The sequence below is a fragment of the Lathamus discolor genome, chromosome 12, assembly GCF_037157495.1.
Source record: "Lathamus discolor isolate bLatDis1 chromosome 12, bLatDis1.hap1, whole genome shotgun sequence".
Taxonomy (NCBI): domain Eukaryota; kingdom Metazoa; phylum Chordata; class Aves; order Psittaciformes; family Psittacidae; genus Lathamus; species Lathamus discolor.
The window spans coordinates 13,824,599-13,840,702 of record NC_088895.1 but is presented as its reverse complement, the minus strand read 5'-3'; the positions used below and the strand labels follow the sequence as shown (position 1 = coordinate 13,840,702).

The window sequence follows — 16,104 nt, the reverse complement described above, 5'->3', positions numbered from 1 at the left end:
GGGTGGGCGGAGCCTCGCCAGAGGGAGGGGGGCCGGGCACTCCCTCACGCATGCGCGCTCGCCCCAACTCTCCCGTTCCCTCAGGCGGCGGCCGCCGGTCCTCCCGCTGTGCCGGTGCCGGTACCGGTACCGCTACCGATACCGGTACCGATGGACAGGTTCGTGGTGAAACCCCCCCCCGGGGAGGCAGGCAGTAGTGGGAAGAGGCCGCGGGCAGAGGAGCCCGCCCCCGGGCAGCCCCGCTGGCAGGAGATCCGGGCCGAGGGCCTGAGCTGCGACTACCGGGTGCTGTTCGGCAGGGCCGAGGCTGACGAGATCCTGCAGCAGCTGGAGGAGCAGGTGGAGTACTTCGAAGGTAACGGCTCCGCCGCCCCGCGGAGGGGTTCCTGCGGCCCGGGCAGCAGTGCCGAGGCGTGGAGGGGCCTCTGCGGGCCCCTGGTGTGTGCAGGGTGTCCCTGAGAAGCCGAGGACAAGCACAAGCCCCGTCCCACGCGGTTAAGTTCTGCTTAAGTGCTTGAAGTGCTGTAATTCCTGTTCTGAGACGGCTGGGGTAATCCTGGAACAGTGGTGGGAGTGTGTTGGTACACAGGAGATAGCCCCCGTCGTGTTAATTCAGCTGCAGAATGGGCTCTGAGCACTAATCCCATTCATAGAATCATAGAATCATAGAATAGTTCGGGTTGGAAAGGACCTCAAGATCATCCAGTTCCAACCCCCTGCCATGGGCAGGTACACCTCACACTAAACCATCCCACCCAAGGCTTCATCCAAGCTGGCCTTGAACACTGCCAGGGATGGAGCACTCACAACCTCCCTGGGCAACCCATTCCAGTGCCTCACCACCCTCACAGGAAAGAATTTCCTCCTTAGATCCAATCTAAACTTCCCCTGTTTCAGTTTGAACCCGTTACCCCTTGTCCTGTCACTGCAGTCCCTGATGAAGAGTCCCTCCCCAGCATCCCCACAGGCCCCCTTCAGGTACTGGAAGCTGCTCTGAGGTCTCCACGCAGCCTTCTCTTCTCCAGGCTGAACAGCCCCAACTTCCTCAGCCTGTCTTCATACGGGAGGTGCTCCAGTCCCTGATCATCCTCGTGGCCTCCTCTGGACTTGTTCCAGCAGTTCCATGTCCTTTTTATGTTGAGGACACCAGAACTGCACACAATGCTCCAGGTGAGGTCTCACAGGAGCAGAGTAGAGGGGCAGGATCACCTCCTTCGACCTGCTGGTCACGCTCCTTTTGATGCAGCCCAGGATACGGTTGCTTTCTGGGCTGCGAGCACACACTGAAGCCAGCTCATGTTCATTTTCTCATCGACCAGCACCCCCAAGTCCTTCTCCGCAGGGCCGCTCTGAATCTCTTCTTTGTCCGATCCTGTAGCCATGCCTGGGATTGCTCCGACCCAGGTGTAGGGCCTTGCACTTGGCATGGTTCATCCCATTCAAGTGGGGTAGTGAGGCAGTGCCAGAGCTGAGTGCTTCAAGAAACACCTGAAGTTGGTCCCAGCCGTACCGCTGTTGTCCCACTGGAGTCACAGAAGCTCCAGATCAAGAGAATGTTGAGCTGTGCCGTGGTAACAGAACTGGGTTTGATCCTTCTCATTTCTCCTTTAAACAGGTGAAATGACAAAAGTGCAAGTGTTTGGCAAATGGCATGAGATTCCAAGGAAGCAGGTCACCTATGGAGACCCTGAGTTAACGTACACATACTCAGGCGTTACCTTCTCCCCTAAGCCATGGATCCCGGTTCTGAACCGTATCAGAGAGCGCATCACCTCAGACACAGGACACACTTTCAATTTCGTGCTTATCAACAGGTACGTCTGGTTTCTGATTGCACCCAGCAGCTTGTGCAAATGGAAAGCTGCTTGTGCAACCCTTGACACATCACTGAGGAGCTGTTTGCCGTTCATTTGACAGGTACAAAGATGGTGAGGACCACATAGGTGAGCATCAAGATGACGAGCGAGAACTGGTTCCCCGCAGTCCCATTGCATCCGTGTCCTTCGGAGCTTGCAGGGACTTTGTCTTCAGGCACTGTGCTTCCCGAGGGAAGAATGCAACACGCCGCATCAAGCCCATCAAGCTGCAGCTGGCCCATGGCAGCCTGCTGATGATGAAGTACCCCACCAATGTGTATTGGTACCACAGTCTGCCCCCCCGCAAGAGAGTGCTCGCTCCAAGAGTCAACCTCACATTTAGGAAAGTGATGGCTATAGCCAAGGAATGAAATATTCAGCAATCAAGCTCCGGGTCTTTTAACTCTGAAAATAGAAGCTTTCTCTCCCAAAGTAGCTCAGTTTCTCATTCACTGTCTTTGATGATCCAAGGTACAAATTAAACCAAGAGAGGAGACAGCCTTCTCGGTAACTTGCTAATAAAGACTGCGACTGCTGATCTTAAATGCCAGCAATACTTCGTGAAATGCTGCTGTAGCTCTGCTGATACATGTTTTTAATGAGCAAGACCCTTGTTTTGCTCAGGAGGAAGCTTGTTCTCAATTGATCTGCATCTAGCCAGTTTGTGGCCTCTGAAGCAGTTTATAATTACTGTGAAGTACAAGATGTGATCATTGGAAGCTGATGCTGTTCCACAGGTGACACTTTCTTGTCTGCTCTGTCAATAAGCTATAGTTTGCTTATTTTTTAAGAATAAAATACAACTGGGACTGCCACAAAGAGGAGGAGTGCTTAAGATACGGATGCAGTGAGTGTAGCAGGGCTGGCTGCATGTTTTAGTCACTGTGTCTGCAGATACTCCTCGGCTGAGGTGGGAGTCTGGGTTCTTTTGATCAGTGGGAAGGAGGAAGCTGTGCAGGGACAGGGTCCTTTGTACAGAAACCAGGCAGCATAAGATGACTTTCTGGGGAGAGACTGGGTTGGACCATTTACATGGACAAATGCAGTGGGAAAGGCTGTGCCTTCTGAGCGTGTTTTTCTAAATGATTATCCCTAGGGATCCATTCGGACTACCTGGAAGCCATCACCTTCCATGTTCGTGGTGAATCCTGAGGAAATGAAGAAGGACCTTCCAAAGTCACTACCAACAGGTCTTGTGATGGTGAGTACCGAGTGAGAACGTGACCTGACCCCTGCGTAACCAGGCCACAAGCACCTGAATTAGTGATGGGCTGCGTTCTTCAGTGCTGGGCTGTTAGGGCTGTGGAATTAATGTCCGTTTAGACCATTTGGAGTGGGTGCGTCTTACTCTGCCACAGCAAATGCTATGTGTAGGTAAAAAGCTGCATGAATACTGCTTATCCAGAGAACTTGAAGTGCTGCTTCTCTCATGTGTACCAAATGCAGTTTGGCTTGGAGCTTGGTCTTCAAGACATTACCACATGTGACCAGCTACGTTTTTAAATAAGTTTGTTCTTTTATTGCTACTGTACAGTTACAAAAATACCCTGAAGTGAAAACGCAACTTCAAACAGCAGTGCAGTGTCTGACTGTGATAACATACATCTGAAATAATGCACAGAATAATCCAAACTCAGGGATGTCATCTTGAAGCTCTTCTCGGATGGTCTTTTACATTTCATTAATGCCTTCTCCACCATGGAAGCTTGTGAGTAACAAGCACCAGTATTTGACGAGCCTCGTGTGCCTGCAACAGAACCCAGTGGCTTCTGAAGGTGAGGGTTGGGTGGCAAGCATCTGCACAGGTCTTTGATGCTCACAGGAGCTGGGAGTGTCCAACACAGCTCAGGACCATGGTGCTGATGCTCCCTTCCTCACACCAAGGGCTTAGCCAAGACCATCTACTCCTTCCTACTAGTGAAAGCTAGAACAATGCTGGCTACTCAACCCTCATCTTTACAGCCCTTGAGGAAGCTTTTGGAGTAAATCTGCAGCTGGGTGCAATGGAGCAGTTATTTATCAGTTATTTATCATTCTCATCAAACAGGCCCCTGTTGGAAAGCAGCTCTACACAAAAGAAAAATACACTGAACACAGAAGCTGGCAGCAACTTGTGGCTTTATGCCCTGGTACAAGCTGACCACTTAGTCCGTTGTGTGCATATGTTCTGACCCACCTCCAGCATTGCCACTTGCTAAACCAAGTGCCCTGTCCAGACGAACCTCTCCAAAATTCAGTTAAAAACCCTAAACAGGCCATTGAGAACAGAGAATACACACTGCTGGCAGTGGAAATGTTCTGAAGTTGTGAGGTACAAATGGGATACCTGCTGCAACTGGGTACTTTGCTCGTTGTCTTCCATGACTTCATAGAGCTGCACACCAGAGCTGCCCAAAGTGGAAGGAGGACTTTCACCTTCCACAAGTCCATTAGCTCTTAGGTCAATGGCCCTGTTTGGCATTTTGCATCCTTCTAGTGTTTTTTATTTATTCTAGTGTTTTGCTTGTTGCTTTTCCATAACTTCAAATAGAAAGGTTAAAACCATGCTACAGCCTAGCACAGACAGGGAGGCTCCTTAGGAACTAGTACATCAGTGGATTTATAGACTGTTTTATGTACTGCGAGCATTACTTGGAGCAGGAATTGGGATCCATACTCTGGAATGATAAGATGAGTAAATAGTTATGCATACACATCCATGACCGCTCCTATTTTGGCTGGTTTCTTGGAGGAGCTCTGGATGCCTGTGAGCTTTGGGCAGCAGTGTGAATACGTGAGGTACAAAGTTGCCTTAGGAAACTATCAAGACAGTTGTTAGCACTGGAGAACTTAGTTGCTGTTTTACACTGTGAAAGCTTGTCTGATGAATGATACTTTTTCTCCTCCAAGCTCACAAGGATGGGTAAGAGCTAAAAGGAGCTTACATACTTCATCCCTGGTCATTTAAAAGCAGTCAAAAGGATCGGGTTTGCTACTTCTCCCTCAGTGCTTAGTTTGGGGTTTACTTTTCTTTTACACCTCACACAATCCAGAGCAGCAGAGCACAATTCCCTTCTATTCCTGCAGCAACCTGTGTCTCATGCAGCACCACCAGGCTTTTCAGGCTGCTGTATGACTTCCACAGGCAAGTGAATGCCCCCAACCCCGATTCAGTCATGCAATCTCTAACTTCCTAAGGAGGCTCTCAGCTCACAGTCACAGCCAGCACAAGCTCAACAGCAAGGCAGACAGCACAGATCTGAATGGTCTATGCGAAATGGCAGTTTTCAGCAGTAAAATAGGAAGGGCAAGTCTAGAACATGAATTACAGTAGCCTTGAAGTCACAGCATTAAAAGTTGTAGTCGATACTACAAGCAACTGTATTCAACAGTTTCAGAGTGACAAGGAAAGGATAATACTGGTCGCCAGCAAACGTTCCTGTCTCTTGAGTTGAGCCATATTCCAGAGACAGAACAAATCAGGGGCTCAGCTAAAATAGATTAAAAACCCCTCTATTTTCTCCTGGAAAAAGGAAACTGCACTTTGCACAGTACTTCTGTGATGTCTGAAGAACTAAAATATCAGGAAGATGGTGTGAACAGGGAAGTTGGGTTTTGGATCATGCATGTTATGTAGAAATGCCTTACTTTACCGATTAGCTGGGATATCGAGATCTGATTCCATTAGCAGTTCAGCCCGTCATCTCGAGACATTTATCAGAACACAACACACGCAGTGGACTCAGACACTGGTGATGTAGCTCTTCACATAGGCTCAAGGCACTTTGTTTCTTAAATCATTGCCTTTGATAGCAGAAGCTTCCCATCAACCACTCCTGGGGCTGCCCTGTTCTGAAATACCTGCAGTGAAATGTGTAGGATTAAGCATCTCCCTGTGAAAACGTACATGTATGGCAGAGTATGGAACACAGCCCTGGGAAGTCTGTTTGCAATGTCTGTTTCAGAGCTGTGATGTTGGCAAAATTACTACCTAACAGAATAAATACTCCTTTAATACAGCTCTGCTCCGGGCTGCACAACATCAGCAGACCAACTTTGGTACAAACACAACTCCCAGCAGGAGCCAGCCTTTGCCATGGAGGAGGGGAAGGTTAAAGGGCCTGTGGTGGGTTATTTGCATAACAGACAGGAGGTGCCAAGTAGATCTCATTAGAGGAATTCTGTCAGGTTTTGTCCTTCTTCCGCTCTCTTCATCACTCTTCAGCCTTTGGCTCCAAGCTCTGGTGCTGTACCCTGGAGTGAACACGCTCATAGAACAGCAGGTAGGCACTGCAGGAGAGGACCTCTTGCAGGCTGGCTTTGCGGACGGTGTCGTCTGAGATCCACAGCCACTGGCTGCTGACAGCGAAGGGGCTGCGGGGGGAAGGCGGGGAGCGACGGTAGGTCACAAAGTGTCCCGAGTGCATGTCTCCGTGGTGAACCACCACTGCCATCAGGCGGTAAAGGTACATGGGGGAGCTGAAGGACACACAGAAACAGGAAAAGGTCAGCATCACACCTGGACCAGAAGCAGCCCCAGTTGCTTTGTCTTCAGCTGCAGTTTCTTTGTAGAGCAAATCGATGCTCTAAGAGACACACTGCCTTGCAATTACTTTTCTGTACAGCAAGTACCCACTGCAGTGCTGCCTTATTCTATTCCCAAGAAAACCATTTATTTTAAGAGTGTATGCTATAGAGGGTTACTGTGTTCTGTACAGCATCACTTGCAAGAGCATGTTCCATCAAACCTACCAAAGTGCCACCACTCCGTTCTTAAAGCACTGTCACTGGAGAGAAAAGCTATTACAGAAAACTCTGCTTTTAACCAAAAAGGTAAAATTGCAGCAGGTAATCCATGATTTACTGCAACCAGGGAAAGGAGATTTTGAGTTCTGCTTGCAACAAATTCTACTGCCATGGAGAAATGGGGCCAAAGAGAACCACCAAAAATCAGCCAAGAGAAAAGCAAGTATTTCCACGCAGAAGCTGGGGTAATGTGAAAGCCTCAGAATAAAGACAGAATAAAGGAAGGTATAATTGGAAGGGACAGAAGTTACATGATAGGATACAACTCTTAACTTACCTGCATTCTGGGAATGCAGCAAATGGAAAAGTTCCCGAGGACATTAAAAAGGAAGAGGGGCAGGCACCATTCACAAAGTGTGGTTTAGTGCCTGATGGTTGTTCTGCACCTGCAAGAGAAAGGAGATAGTAACTCAACTCAAATGCAGCTATTAGTATTGCTAATAACTGCAGGTGCTTCTGTTCCTGCAACACATCACAGAATACAAAGGTGGTTTATTTACTTTAATTCATGACTTACCACAATCCCTTAGAAGATGCCATTCCCAGCACCTTCTTATGCTTGTCGTGAAGCCTTAGAAGACATCACTAACAACTCCCTAGCACTTCCCCATTCAACATTCTTTCATCCTTTGGTTATAAATCTTGTTCTGTGCTACCTGGGAATTTTTGTTTGTAAGGTTTAACAGTTTAAAAGGATCAAATTCAATTATCGAAAGAGAACTGTAAACTTGGAGCAGGAGATCCTAATGCTCACTGGAAAAGGGATTTCTATCTGTCCTCTTTGCACAGCTCTACATAAAGATACTGCTTTTGCATTCATTCTGCAGATTAGAATGGTTTATCACTGAAATGCAGAAATACCTGATCTGGTTTATTTCACAGTACCTGCAGGTTTCACTGGTATCCCATCCTTTGTTCCAGGTGCTGCCTCTTCAGAGCTCTTCTGATTCAGCTCAGTCTGGCTGGACTTGTGAACAGGAACGTGGTATTTGTAGATGTCCATGATAAGGAACTCATTGAACTGCACGTGTTCATGACGCTTCAGAGGAGTGCCTTGGTTTGACCAGCTCAGTCTTTGCAGATGGATACACAAACACTGAGGGAGCTTCAGCAATATTCCAGAGAAAAGGAGAGTCAAAATCCCATTTTCAATGAAAAGAAACTGCTGTGCAAATTAAAAGCATGCTAAAGGACCTGGTGAGTCTAGTGGATAAAGAAGTGCATCACTGAACTGTTCCTTTATGTGCTACAAGAAATGTTCACTCCAGTTTGTTGGAGTGAATTGGAAGACATGGCTAATACTCAGTAAGTAATGGCTTTGCACAGAAAGAGTACCAGGGAGAAAGGCCAGGGAGTTACAAATGTCTGACATTCAAAGTCATGCCAGGGTTAACCTCTATCAATAAGTACATATTACTGTTGATGGCAGTGAGGATGAAAACTGGACATCAGGCAAAGAGATGAAAGAAAGAAATTGCTGTATAGTGGGATTTAAAATAGATTTGGAGGGTTAGCTTGCCTCACCTTTCCTAACTTTAATTGCTTAACAAATGTTGTTCTCTGGTTTTCTATGCTCTGTCCATTCAGAATCCCTTCTGCCTGAATCTGAAATCAAAAGAAAAAGAATAAAGCCATTTGATTACCTGCTGTGCTCGATTACACATAATACTGCAGGTCTGCACACTGCAGACAAAAGCAATTCTCTATCTAGAACTATGCTTGGTGCATTAATAACACCTGCAGTTTTCTAGGAACTTTAAGAATAGTTGGTCTGTCCTAATGGATCAGAACTGTAAGCCAAAATCAAGCCAAAAGGAGCATTTACAGACCAAGCCCAGTGCCCAGGTTTGTGTGTAGTCACATGCCATTGCTGTTGGCTTTCTAACGAGCCACTCTGGCTCTGTGCTGTCATCAAACTACAGGCAACTGCTTAAAATACCAGACCAAAAAATTATCCCCAATATTATCTAAATAATACCTGGTAATTACAGAATCAAATACTTGTCAGTTCTGTAATATTAGTAATAAATAAAGCTTCAAAGTAGTCTGTGAGCTAAGAACTCCATCTTAAATAGAAGAAATCTCAGGCAGGCAAGCGGCTTTCCTACAGTCATGAAGAAAGGAGCATGACACTGAAACTTCAACTCTGTCAGCAGGTTGCAACTGAGCCAAAGGGTTACTTAAATGAGGAGGACATACTTTAGTGCAGTTATCACACACCACATCCTTCACAGATTCAGAGGAGATGAAATGGTGGAGGCAGTGGTCCAGCGTCATGGGACGACCCTTAGTACAAATGAAAACCACAGTTACATGGAGTAGGTTTAGGGTGCATGAAACTTACTTTTGTGAAAGGATTTTTCCTTGTTTCTTCCATAGAAACTACAGAATTGCACACTTACTTCTTGAGAAAACTGACTAAATGGCTCTGAGTGTAGAACACTGATAATGTAACTATGGGGATCATTCTTTGGCCTGGATTAAACACAGAAAACATTCCAGCCTGTGGATAAGAACCATGGCTGAGTCCCCCCAGATCTACAGTGTTTTGCCATTCACCGTTTTTCAGAGGGCCAAAAAGAAACAGAATCAATTCCAGTTGCAATCACTCAATCCAAAAGGCTGTATTGGGTAACTTGTGTGCTGTCACCACAGAGACAAAGCGTCTGAAGGTCACCTGCCAGGACTGCCAGAAACAGCCCTCAGGATGCGATCTGGTCTGTTCAATTTGCACAGAAAGAAGCAAATACCCCACCAGGAGAGACAGAAAACTCTGCTGGAGTCAACAAAGTCATGCTTGTTGTACTCACGGGTACAACAACATGGCAGTGATCAGGTTCTGTATTAGCAAAACACTTATCATTTCTGAAAAGGCAAGTAAATAAATTGTAGCTTCTCATTTACACTTAGGCTGGAGCATCTTAAAAAGGGACTAATGAAGCTAATGCTGTGACAACAAGGCAATAGGCAGACTGGCTTGGGGTCTGGGAGAGATACATACCCACACAACTGCTGGAATGCTCAGTGAGAGACTGTCAAAGGTATCGTACCTCACAGGGCTCTGCACGGAAACATTTCACACATCCAGTGAGCTAAAATTTAGGATAATCCACATAACACAACCCCAAAACACCCCGGCCTCACACAAGATGAACACATGCTCTCTGCTGTCCATGATGGTCAGTGGAATGAGGTCAAACCCTCCATGTTCCAAGTACCAAAGGTGCAATTTCACCTCTCTTCTGCCCCTTGTTTGCAAGGCTTTGAGAGAAGTACAAACTTCTCCAAATGAGATTTACTTTCTGTATTTTTTTCTTTACCCAGGTTACCTTCACCTCCTTCCTCTGGATAACTGGACTGCAACTGAATCTGGCTTTGCATGTGCCATCTCAACACTGCATGTGGAATGACTAGCTAGTCCTAAAGCACTACCCACGTGAGTGGATTTGCAGTATGTGGTAGCTGTGGGACTGAACACTAAATAGTCAGCTATTTTTCTGTCTCAAGACAGCTCTTAGACCCACAAAATGGATCATACAATGTTCTTCAGTATATTTAGTGATACATCCTTGTTCACCACCAACACCGTAAGAAGTACCTGAAAAAGTAACAGCCTGAGCTGTCAGTCCTGCCGATCTTTAGTGCTTAAACCAACTATGTTAGAAACAAGGGATGCTGGTTTCAGAACCATCCTTTTCCACACACACCTATTACCAGACGCACATTCTCATACCTGGTGTTCACAGTGTTTGCAAACCATGTTGCTGGTGAGCCTTCCATGAAAAGGATGTGGAGATTTCCAGTGATTTGACACGAGGGGAAGAGATCCTGAAACACAAAGTGGAAATAGTCCTTTTATTTTCAATACATCTTGTGTTCGTCGCTATAATTCTACATTTTTGGTCCACTGTAGTAAAAGTAACTGCTCTAAAACATGTTCTGTCCCACTGACACATAATTAATGAGTTTTTAACAGTGGAAGAGATATATTTCAGTCCAATACAGACAAAGCTCAATCAATATTAACCCCTTAATAAACACAGTGACTACACTATGGATATTCACATGTCAGAATGGAAAAAGGCATACCTCTTGTTCTGCAGCTTATTTGCTTTTGGGTTATTTCTGGCTGCTACAGAGGAAGATAAAAGATTTCATTAACCCTACCTTAGAAAGCACTGAGTATTAAATATGTTCTTATTTCATCCCTAACACGCTTTTCTGCCATTAGAACAATTGTGTGGGCTTAGTGTCTCTTTATATTTGATGAAGGCCAGAAAACCAGGTACACAGCAAACTTCTAATTGACAAAAAGAACAATTCTAGTGAAGCGAATACTTAAGCTACAGAATCCTCAGTCTTGGAGTATAAAATAAAGCCAATTTTATAACCCTTTGGTATCTATTTTAGACAAAAAGTGATAGACACTTCCCATCTGCATGAAGTTTGCCACTAACCTGGAGGTTGAGATAAATTTCACCTCCAAATGGACTATTCCGTAAGTGTCCATTTTGCAGTTTTCAAACCTCTTTTCATGGGTCAGCGCTTACAGATAAGAGTGTTTAGATGGACTGCCGTTCCATGGCTGTATTTCAATCCCTATATTGAATGGCATTTGGGAAGCAAAAGCCCTCGTGAAACTGGGATCACTGTAAATTCAGTGTAAATTCCCTTATGGAAGTCATTTTTCATGCTTTACATTCCCTGCCTTGTTGATTCATTTCTATCAGAGCACTAAAGAACAGCTTTGTAAACATAATGAAACATCTTCCATTCCTAAACAGACACTTTATCCTTGACACACTTAGGAATGTAGGCAGCCTATGAGATTCCTGATAGAAGACATCACCTCCAGCGAGTGCACATCGAACAAATGTGTCACACGGGGCTGACGATCCCGTTCGTCTTCTAGTGAAGAGGTAAGGACATGAAACAGTTCATGAGCATCCTATTAAATAGAGGCATAAGAGTTAGAGGAAGCAAAACCAAAAGATGTCAGAACATACCCCAAGGAGTACTGACAAACAGCTGCTAGAGTAGGAAATTAAAGGAAAACTTACTGCTTAGAGCCCACCTCGTGTATTAATAGCGATTATTTGTGCATCTGCAAACTTCACCACAGCAAAGGTTCAGATGTGACACTCAGGGCTGTTAGTACCACAGCTTCAACTCTCTTTCAGTCCAGATCTGAGCACTGAGGTGGGTGTCAGGCAGTCTAACATGAGTTCTGTACTCACCTGCTCTTCGAATGATGAGATTTGCCACCTGTACATTCTTAGAACTTCTAAGAGGCAGCTTGCATCCAGGACATCATCTTCTGTTGCCTCTTGACAGGATAAAGCTGGAGACAGTGCATGTGAAAATGTCAGCAGGAGCCACAAAGAACAGTTACAACACAAACCATTTAGACCATACGTTACTTGTGCATCATGTAATCGATGACAGGAGAGTTATTCTTACAGCAGGCAATGACCATCAAACTAATGTGCTTAATTACCATTCCCATCTGACTCAGGCTGACTGACCTCATACGTTCTCCTCAGCTAACACCTGAGCAAAGTGAATGGTTTCTCAACTATAATATAAATACTAATAACAGAAACACTGTCCAGAAAGACAATTTTGTACTGGTGGATTAGGTAATAAATGGTACTTTACATGGCACAGAAACCTTTACATGCCCCATCATCCTTCCATCAGTTAAGTGTACACACTTAACTAGCACCGTTTTAGTATGAACAACATCCCAAGACAGGAATGCTTCCAGTGAAGTTTAAAACAAAACCCTGTGAGGAAAGCTGGGGTGAGCCAGCAGATTCCTTATACATTTTGTGTGCTTAAATAGGAGGTAGCTGATCCATGAATTCAGCACAGGGACAAGTCTCACACAGGCTACCAAACGGGACCTGGAGGCTTCAGCATTTTTATCCAAGGTCATACAAAGCATCTAATCTAATAGTCCATATTTTTGGTAAAATAGCAAGCTTGGGAAGAAATGCTTTAATTATTTTATAATGCATTTTTAATAGAGAATTCTGAGTGCCCATCTGACTGTGATAATATTTCCCTATTTAATTATGCTGAGTCCATATTCATACTGGTTTAACCCTTAGTACTCTGAAGACCAAATACATTAAAGCCTGTGGCACTGGGTTCCATAACCGCATTTGAGCACCCCTGTTGCCCTCTACCTCAATTTATTCAACCCACTGGCCAACAGCTTCTTCAGAGTGATGTGCACGATGCTGGGGTGGCTGCTTCTCCATTGAATTCAGTATTTAAACTAAAATCAAATTTAAACCAGCATACAAGGCCACAGGAGCTGCCTTTCTTTATGAAAGGAGGTGAAGAATGATAACATTTATGCTTAATATTTCCTTCTTAGTTCATCACATCATGGAAGACATTGCAGTACCTCTTAGGAGACGCAGCAGTGTGACTGACAGGTATTGGTGCTCAGTGGACTGGCTCTGCTCTGTCTTGTACTGTGCTGTGAATTCCTCCAGCCACTTGATGAAAGACGGGCAGGAAGATAAGCCTTGCAGCAAAGAGTTCATGAAACACGTGTTCCCCAAGTTCAAGAGGCCAGGTACAAGCCCTACAAACAGAAGTGAGGGAGTTAACACTATAAAGTCTAGGGCAAAGTGGCTGTCTTTCAGCAGCAAGTGTTGTGTTAGGTATTAAAATTCCATTAAAATGAAATTACCTCAGTTTATTTAGTACTTGTACCCAAGGAAATCAGAAAACCCTTGTGTTTATGACACCATACTAATGTGTTTATATCCATGGTGGGCTCCTTGACACCAGTGTCATATCTTTACATTTTCCTGGAAAAATACCCTTTTTTTCCCGGTAGGAACAGATTTCTATCAGCAACACTCAGGCTCAGCATCACCTGCAAGTTACCACAGAACTATAGCATTCTGGCCTACAAAATACATATAGGAGGTCCCTGCTGTGCAAGTTTACAGGAGCGCACAGGGTCAGTGCTGCTCCAGTGCAGCCTCAGCCTGGCTTGGCACAGCTTTCTCTCTGGTCCAGATCAGCAGTTTGGGATCTAATCTTCTGGGCTGCCAGGGACTGATAAGAAATATTTCTGTGCAACTGCTCAGCACGAGACCTTCGCTTCTCTTGTGCTCATGTTCTGTAAGGACACAGCTGTGCTGCATTCCAAAACGCCAGACGCAGTGTGTTATCTGCAGTTTGTCACAAGGCAGGAAAACATGTCTGGGGAGGCAAGGTTTTGGAAAACATAAGAGTAGGGATAGGACATGGCCTTAGGCTGAAGGACGGGAGATGGAGCTGAGCTCTTAGGCAGAAGCTCTGCCCTGTGAGGGTGCTGAGGCGCTGGCACAGGGTGCCCAGAGAAGCTGTGGCTGCCCCATCCCTGGCAGTGCTCAAGGCCAGGTTGGACACAGGGGCTTGGAGCAAGCTGCTCCAGTGGAAGGGGTCCCTGCCCGTGGTTGGAGCTGGTTGATCTTTAAGGTCCCTTCCAACACAAACCAGTCTGTGACCCTATGAGCAACGCCAATTGGTACAGTTAATACAGTGCATAAGCAACAAGACTCCTGTGCTCAGTACCTATGTTTTAAAGTGGCTGCACTTCTAAACAGGGCAGTGACCGCAGTCCATGCTGCCACGGTAAAATCGCCTCCAGGAGGTCACGCTCTGACCCAGGGACGCTCTCCAGCCCCACGCACGCCGAGGTGCCCCTGCCCTCCTACCTCTCCTGCGCCTCTTCCTCTCGGTGATGGGCCCCCACAGCACGTACATCCCCGCGGCCAGCGCCGCGGCCACCCCCCCGATAACGCCCCAGTTCTTCATCGCTTTGTGCCTGTAACGGGAACACAAACAGCCAACACCGGGGGTCGGTACCTCCGCCTGCACGGACACGGGGCGAGCGGCCCCGGGGGCTCGCACCGCTCCCCCGTGCTCTACCGTCCAACCCCCGGCAGCGCTCCCAGTGCTCGGTGCCTGGCCCTGGGGAAGGGAAGGGAAGAGCCGGCCGCGGCCGTTGGCTCTGCTACACCGCCGCCCGCCCGCCCCGGCCCGGTCCGAGCCCCCCGCCCGGTCGGCCCCCGCTGACCTGGCCGCCGCCCCGGCCCGCAGCAGCCGCCGCACGGCGCCGCCCGCCTCCGCCACGCCGCCGAGCAGCATCGCCCCGCCGGAACCAGGGCTCCGCGGGCGGGCGGCGGAGCTCAAGCGGCGGCGGAACGCCGGAAGTGGCGCGGGGGGGGGCGGTTAGGGCGCGGACCGCCCCTAGCAACGGGCGGCGGCGGGCGCCGGTCGCTAAGGGACGCGCGGCGCTGCGCCATGAGGCGGCAGCGGGGCGAGCCGCGCTCCCCGCACCCGCGGCACTGCCGGGGTTAGCGCGGGGCCTGGGGACATGCGGGGACAGGCCAAGGGGAACGGCTGGAGCCTGACCGAGGGGAGGCGAGATGAGCTCTGAGGCAGGAGCTCTGCCCTGGGAGGGTGCTGAGGCGCTGGCACAGGGTGCCCAGAGAAGCTGTGGCTGCCCCATCCCTGGCAGTGCTCAAGGCCAGGTTGGACACAGGGGCTTGGAGCAAGCTGCTCCAGTGGAAGGGGTCCCTGCCCGTGGTTGGAGCTGGAGGAGCTTTAAGGTCCCTTCAACCCAAACCGGGCTGGTTGAGGGCCCAGTTCCACCCACTCTCCACCTCGTGCTGTCAGTTTGCCTTTATCTGACGCACCCCGCAGTTGTTTAGAGCCAGAAGCGTTCCAGGGCAGTGCCCGCAGAGGAGCACCGGGAGCGCTCCAGGCAGGACTGGCACATGCGGGGTTTGAGCGCACCTCGAGATGGCAGCTGCTGATCGCCGGGCAGGTGAGAGGCCCCTTCCTCACACAGCTTAGTGCCAACCACCCTCCATAGCGCAGCGTCTGGTACACACTGCACACAGCGTCTGTGTGCCCTGGGTGAGGCCTGACGCTGCTCCGCCTGTGCCAGAGGCTGGTGGCAAGAGGGGAGCAGTCTGGAGAGCAAGGGACCAGACAGCACAGGGGTGAGAGGAAGAGGGCAGCAGCAAAGAGGAGGGCATGAGGCCATAAAGTCATCCCGACGGCTGCGGTGGCTGTGTGCAATGTACCGTCCTCAGAGCTGCGCGTTAGATACACAGGAGAGAGGAACCAGCGTGCTCAGAGGACCCAGCCTCACACCCCGATTCACTGGAAAGTTGGACCTTGTTTAGGAAAGAAGCCATACAGCTGCTGTGTTCTATACCATGAGGTGCGGCTTGGGCAATGAATGCAAAAGCTAAAACTCTGCTTGAAAAATGCCATTTTCTAGCAGGTTTGGGGGAGAAGCAGCCCAGAGTCTCTGTGAGCTCATCTTCTGGGCATAAATCTCCCCCCGAGCTCTGGCAGGCTGCTCTGGTGAGACCGGAGCTCTGCTCCCCTCCAGAACCTTCTGCGCAGTAGCTCCTCCCATTGCACTGACTTCATCAGCAGG

At 48.1% G+C, this 16,104-nt stretch overlaps 2 protein-coding genes across 6 annotated transcripts; one reads left to right on the top strand and one right to left on the bottom strand.

Moving 5' to 3' along the window:
- The first annotated feature begins 69 nt into the window (after positions 1–69).
- On the top strand, positions 70–10,574 carry ALKBH2 (alkB homolog 2, alpha-ketoglutarate dependent dioxygenase). 3 transcript variants are annotated; one of them, XM_065693215.1, is made up of 6 exons: positions 70–355; positions 1,616–1,814; positions 1,918–2,593; positions 2,953–3,057; positions 7,563–7,838; positions 9,966–10,574. In XM_065693215.1, the coding sequence occupies exons 1-3, from the start codon at positions 151–153 to the stop codon at positions 2,225–2,227; spliced, it is 714 nt and encodes a 237-aa protein (XP_065549287.1). In that variant the 5' UTR covers positions 70–150; the 3' UTR covers positions 2,228–2,593; positions 2,953–3,057; positions 7,563–7,838; positions 9,966–10,574. The 3 variants fall into 3 exon arrangements, with proteins under 3 accessions (XP_065549287.1, XP_065549286.1, XP_065549285.1); XM_065693214.1 differs by having other exon boundaries at positions 7,563–7,946; XM_065693213.1 differs by having other exon boundaries at positions 7,563–10,574.
- USP30 (ubiquitin specific peptidase 30) lies at positions 3,349–14,832 on the bottom strand. Of its 3 annotated transcripts, none has more exons than XM_065693209.1 (13): positions 14,728–14,832; positions 14,366–14,475; positions 13,057–13,239; positions 11,879–11,982; positions 11,491–11,589; positions 10,731–10,773; positions 10,375–10,469; positions 9,643–9,702; positions 8,841–8,927; positions 8,166–8,246; positions 7,527–7,746; positions 6,919–7,027; positions 3,349–6,314 (listed from the first exon to the last, which is right to left on the bottom strand). In XM_065693209.1, the coding sequence occupies exons 1-13, from the start codon at positions 14,796–14,798 to the stop codon at positions 6,050–6,052; spliced, it is 1,527 nt and encodes a 508-aa protein (XP_065549281.1). In that variant the 5' UTR covers positions 14,799–14,832; the 3' UTR covers positions 3,349–6,049. The 3 variants fall into 3 exon arrangements, with proteins under 3 accessions (XP_065549281.1, XP_065549282.1, XP_065549283.1); XM_065693210.1 differs by having other exon boundaries at positions 10,731–10,770; XM_065693211.1 differs by lacking the exon at positions 14,728–14,832 and having other exon boundaries at positions 13,057–13,868; positions 14,366–14,452.
- Positions 14,833–16,104: the final 1,272 nt, after the last annotated feature.

What these genes read in the sequence shown, in the direction of transcription:
- USP30 (XM_065693209.1), bottom strand. Translation starts at nt 14,798, where the DNA reads ATGCTGCTCGGCGGCGTGGCGGAGGCGGGCGGCGCCGTGCGGCGGCTG. An exon ending in GAGGAAGAGGCGCAGGAGAG is followed by an intron (nt 13,240 to 14,365) that starts GTAGGAGGGCAG and finishes TTCTGTTTGTAG; the next exon opens with GGCTTGTACCTGGCCTCTTG. An exon ending in TCTCATCATTCGAAGAGCAG is followed by an intron (nt 11,590 to 11,878) that starts GTGAGTACAGAA and finishes TCTATTTAATAG; the next exon opens with GATGCTCATGAACTGTTTCA.
- ALKBH2 (XM_065693215.1), top strand. Translation starts at nt 151, where the DNA reads ATGGACAGGTTCGTGGTGAAACCCCCCCCCGGGGAGGCAGGCAGTAGT. An exon ending in GCAGGTGGAGTACTTCGAAG is followed by an intron (nt 356 to 1,615) that starts GTAACGGCTCCG and finishes TCCTTTAAACAG; the next exon opens with GTGAAATGACAAAAGTGCAA. An exon ending in AATTTCGTGCTTATCAACAG is followed by an intron (nt 1,815 to 1,917) that starts GTACGTCTGGTT and finishes TTCATTTGACAG; the next exon opens with GTACAAAGATGGTGAGGACC.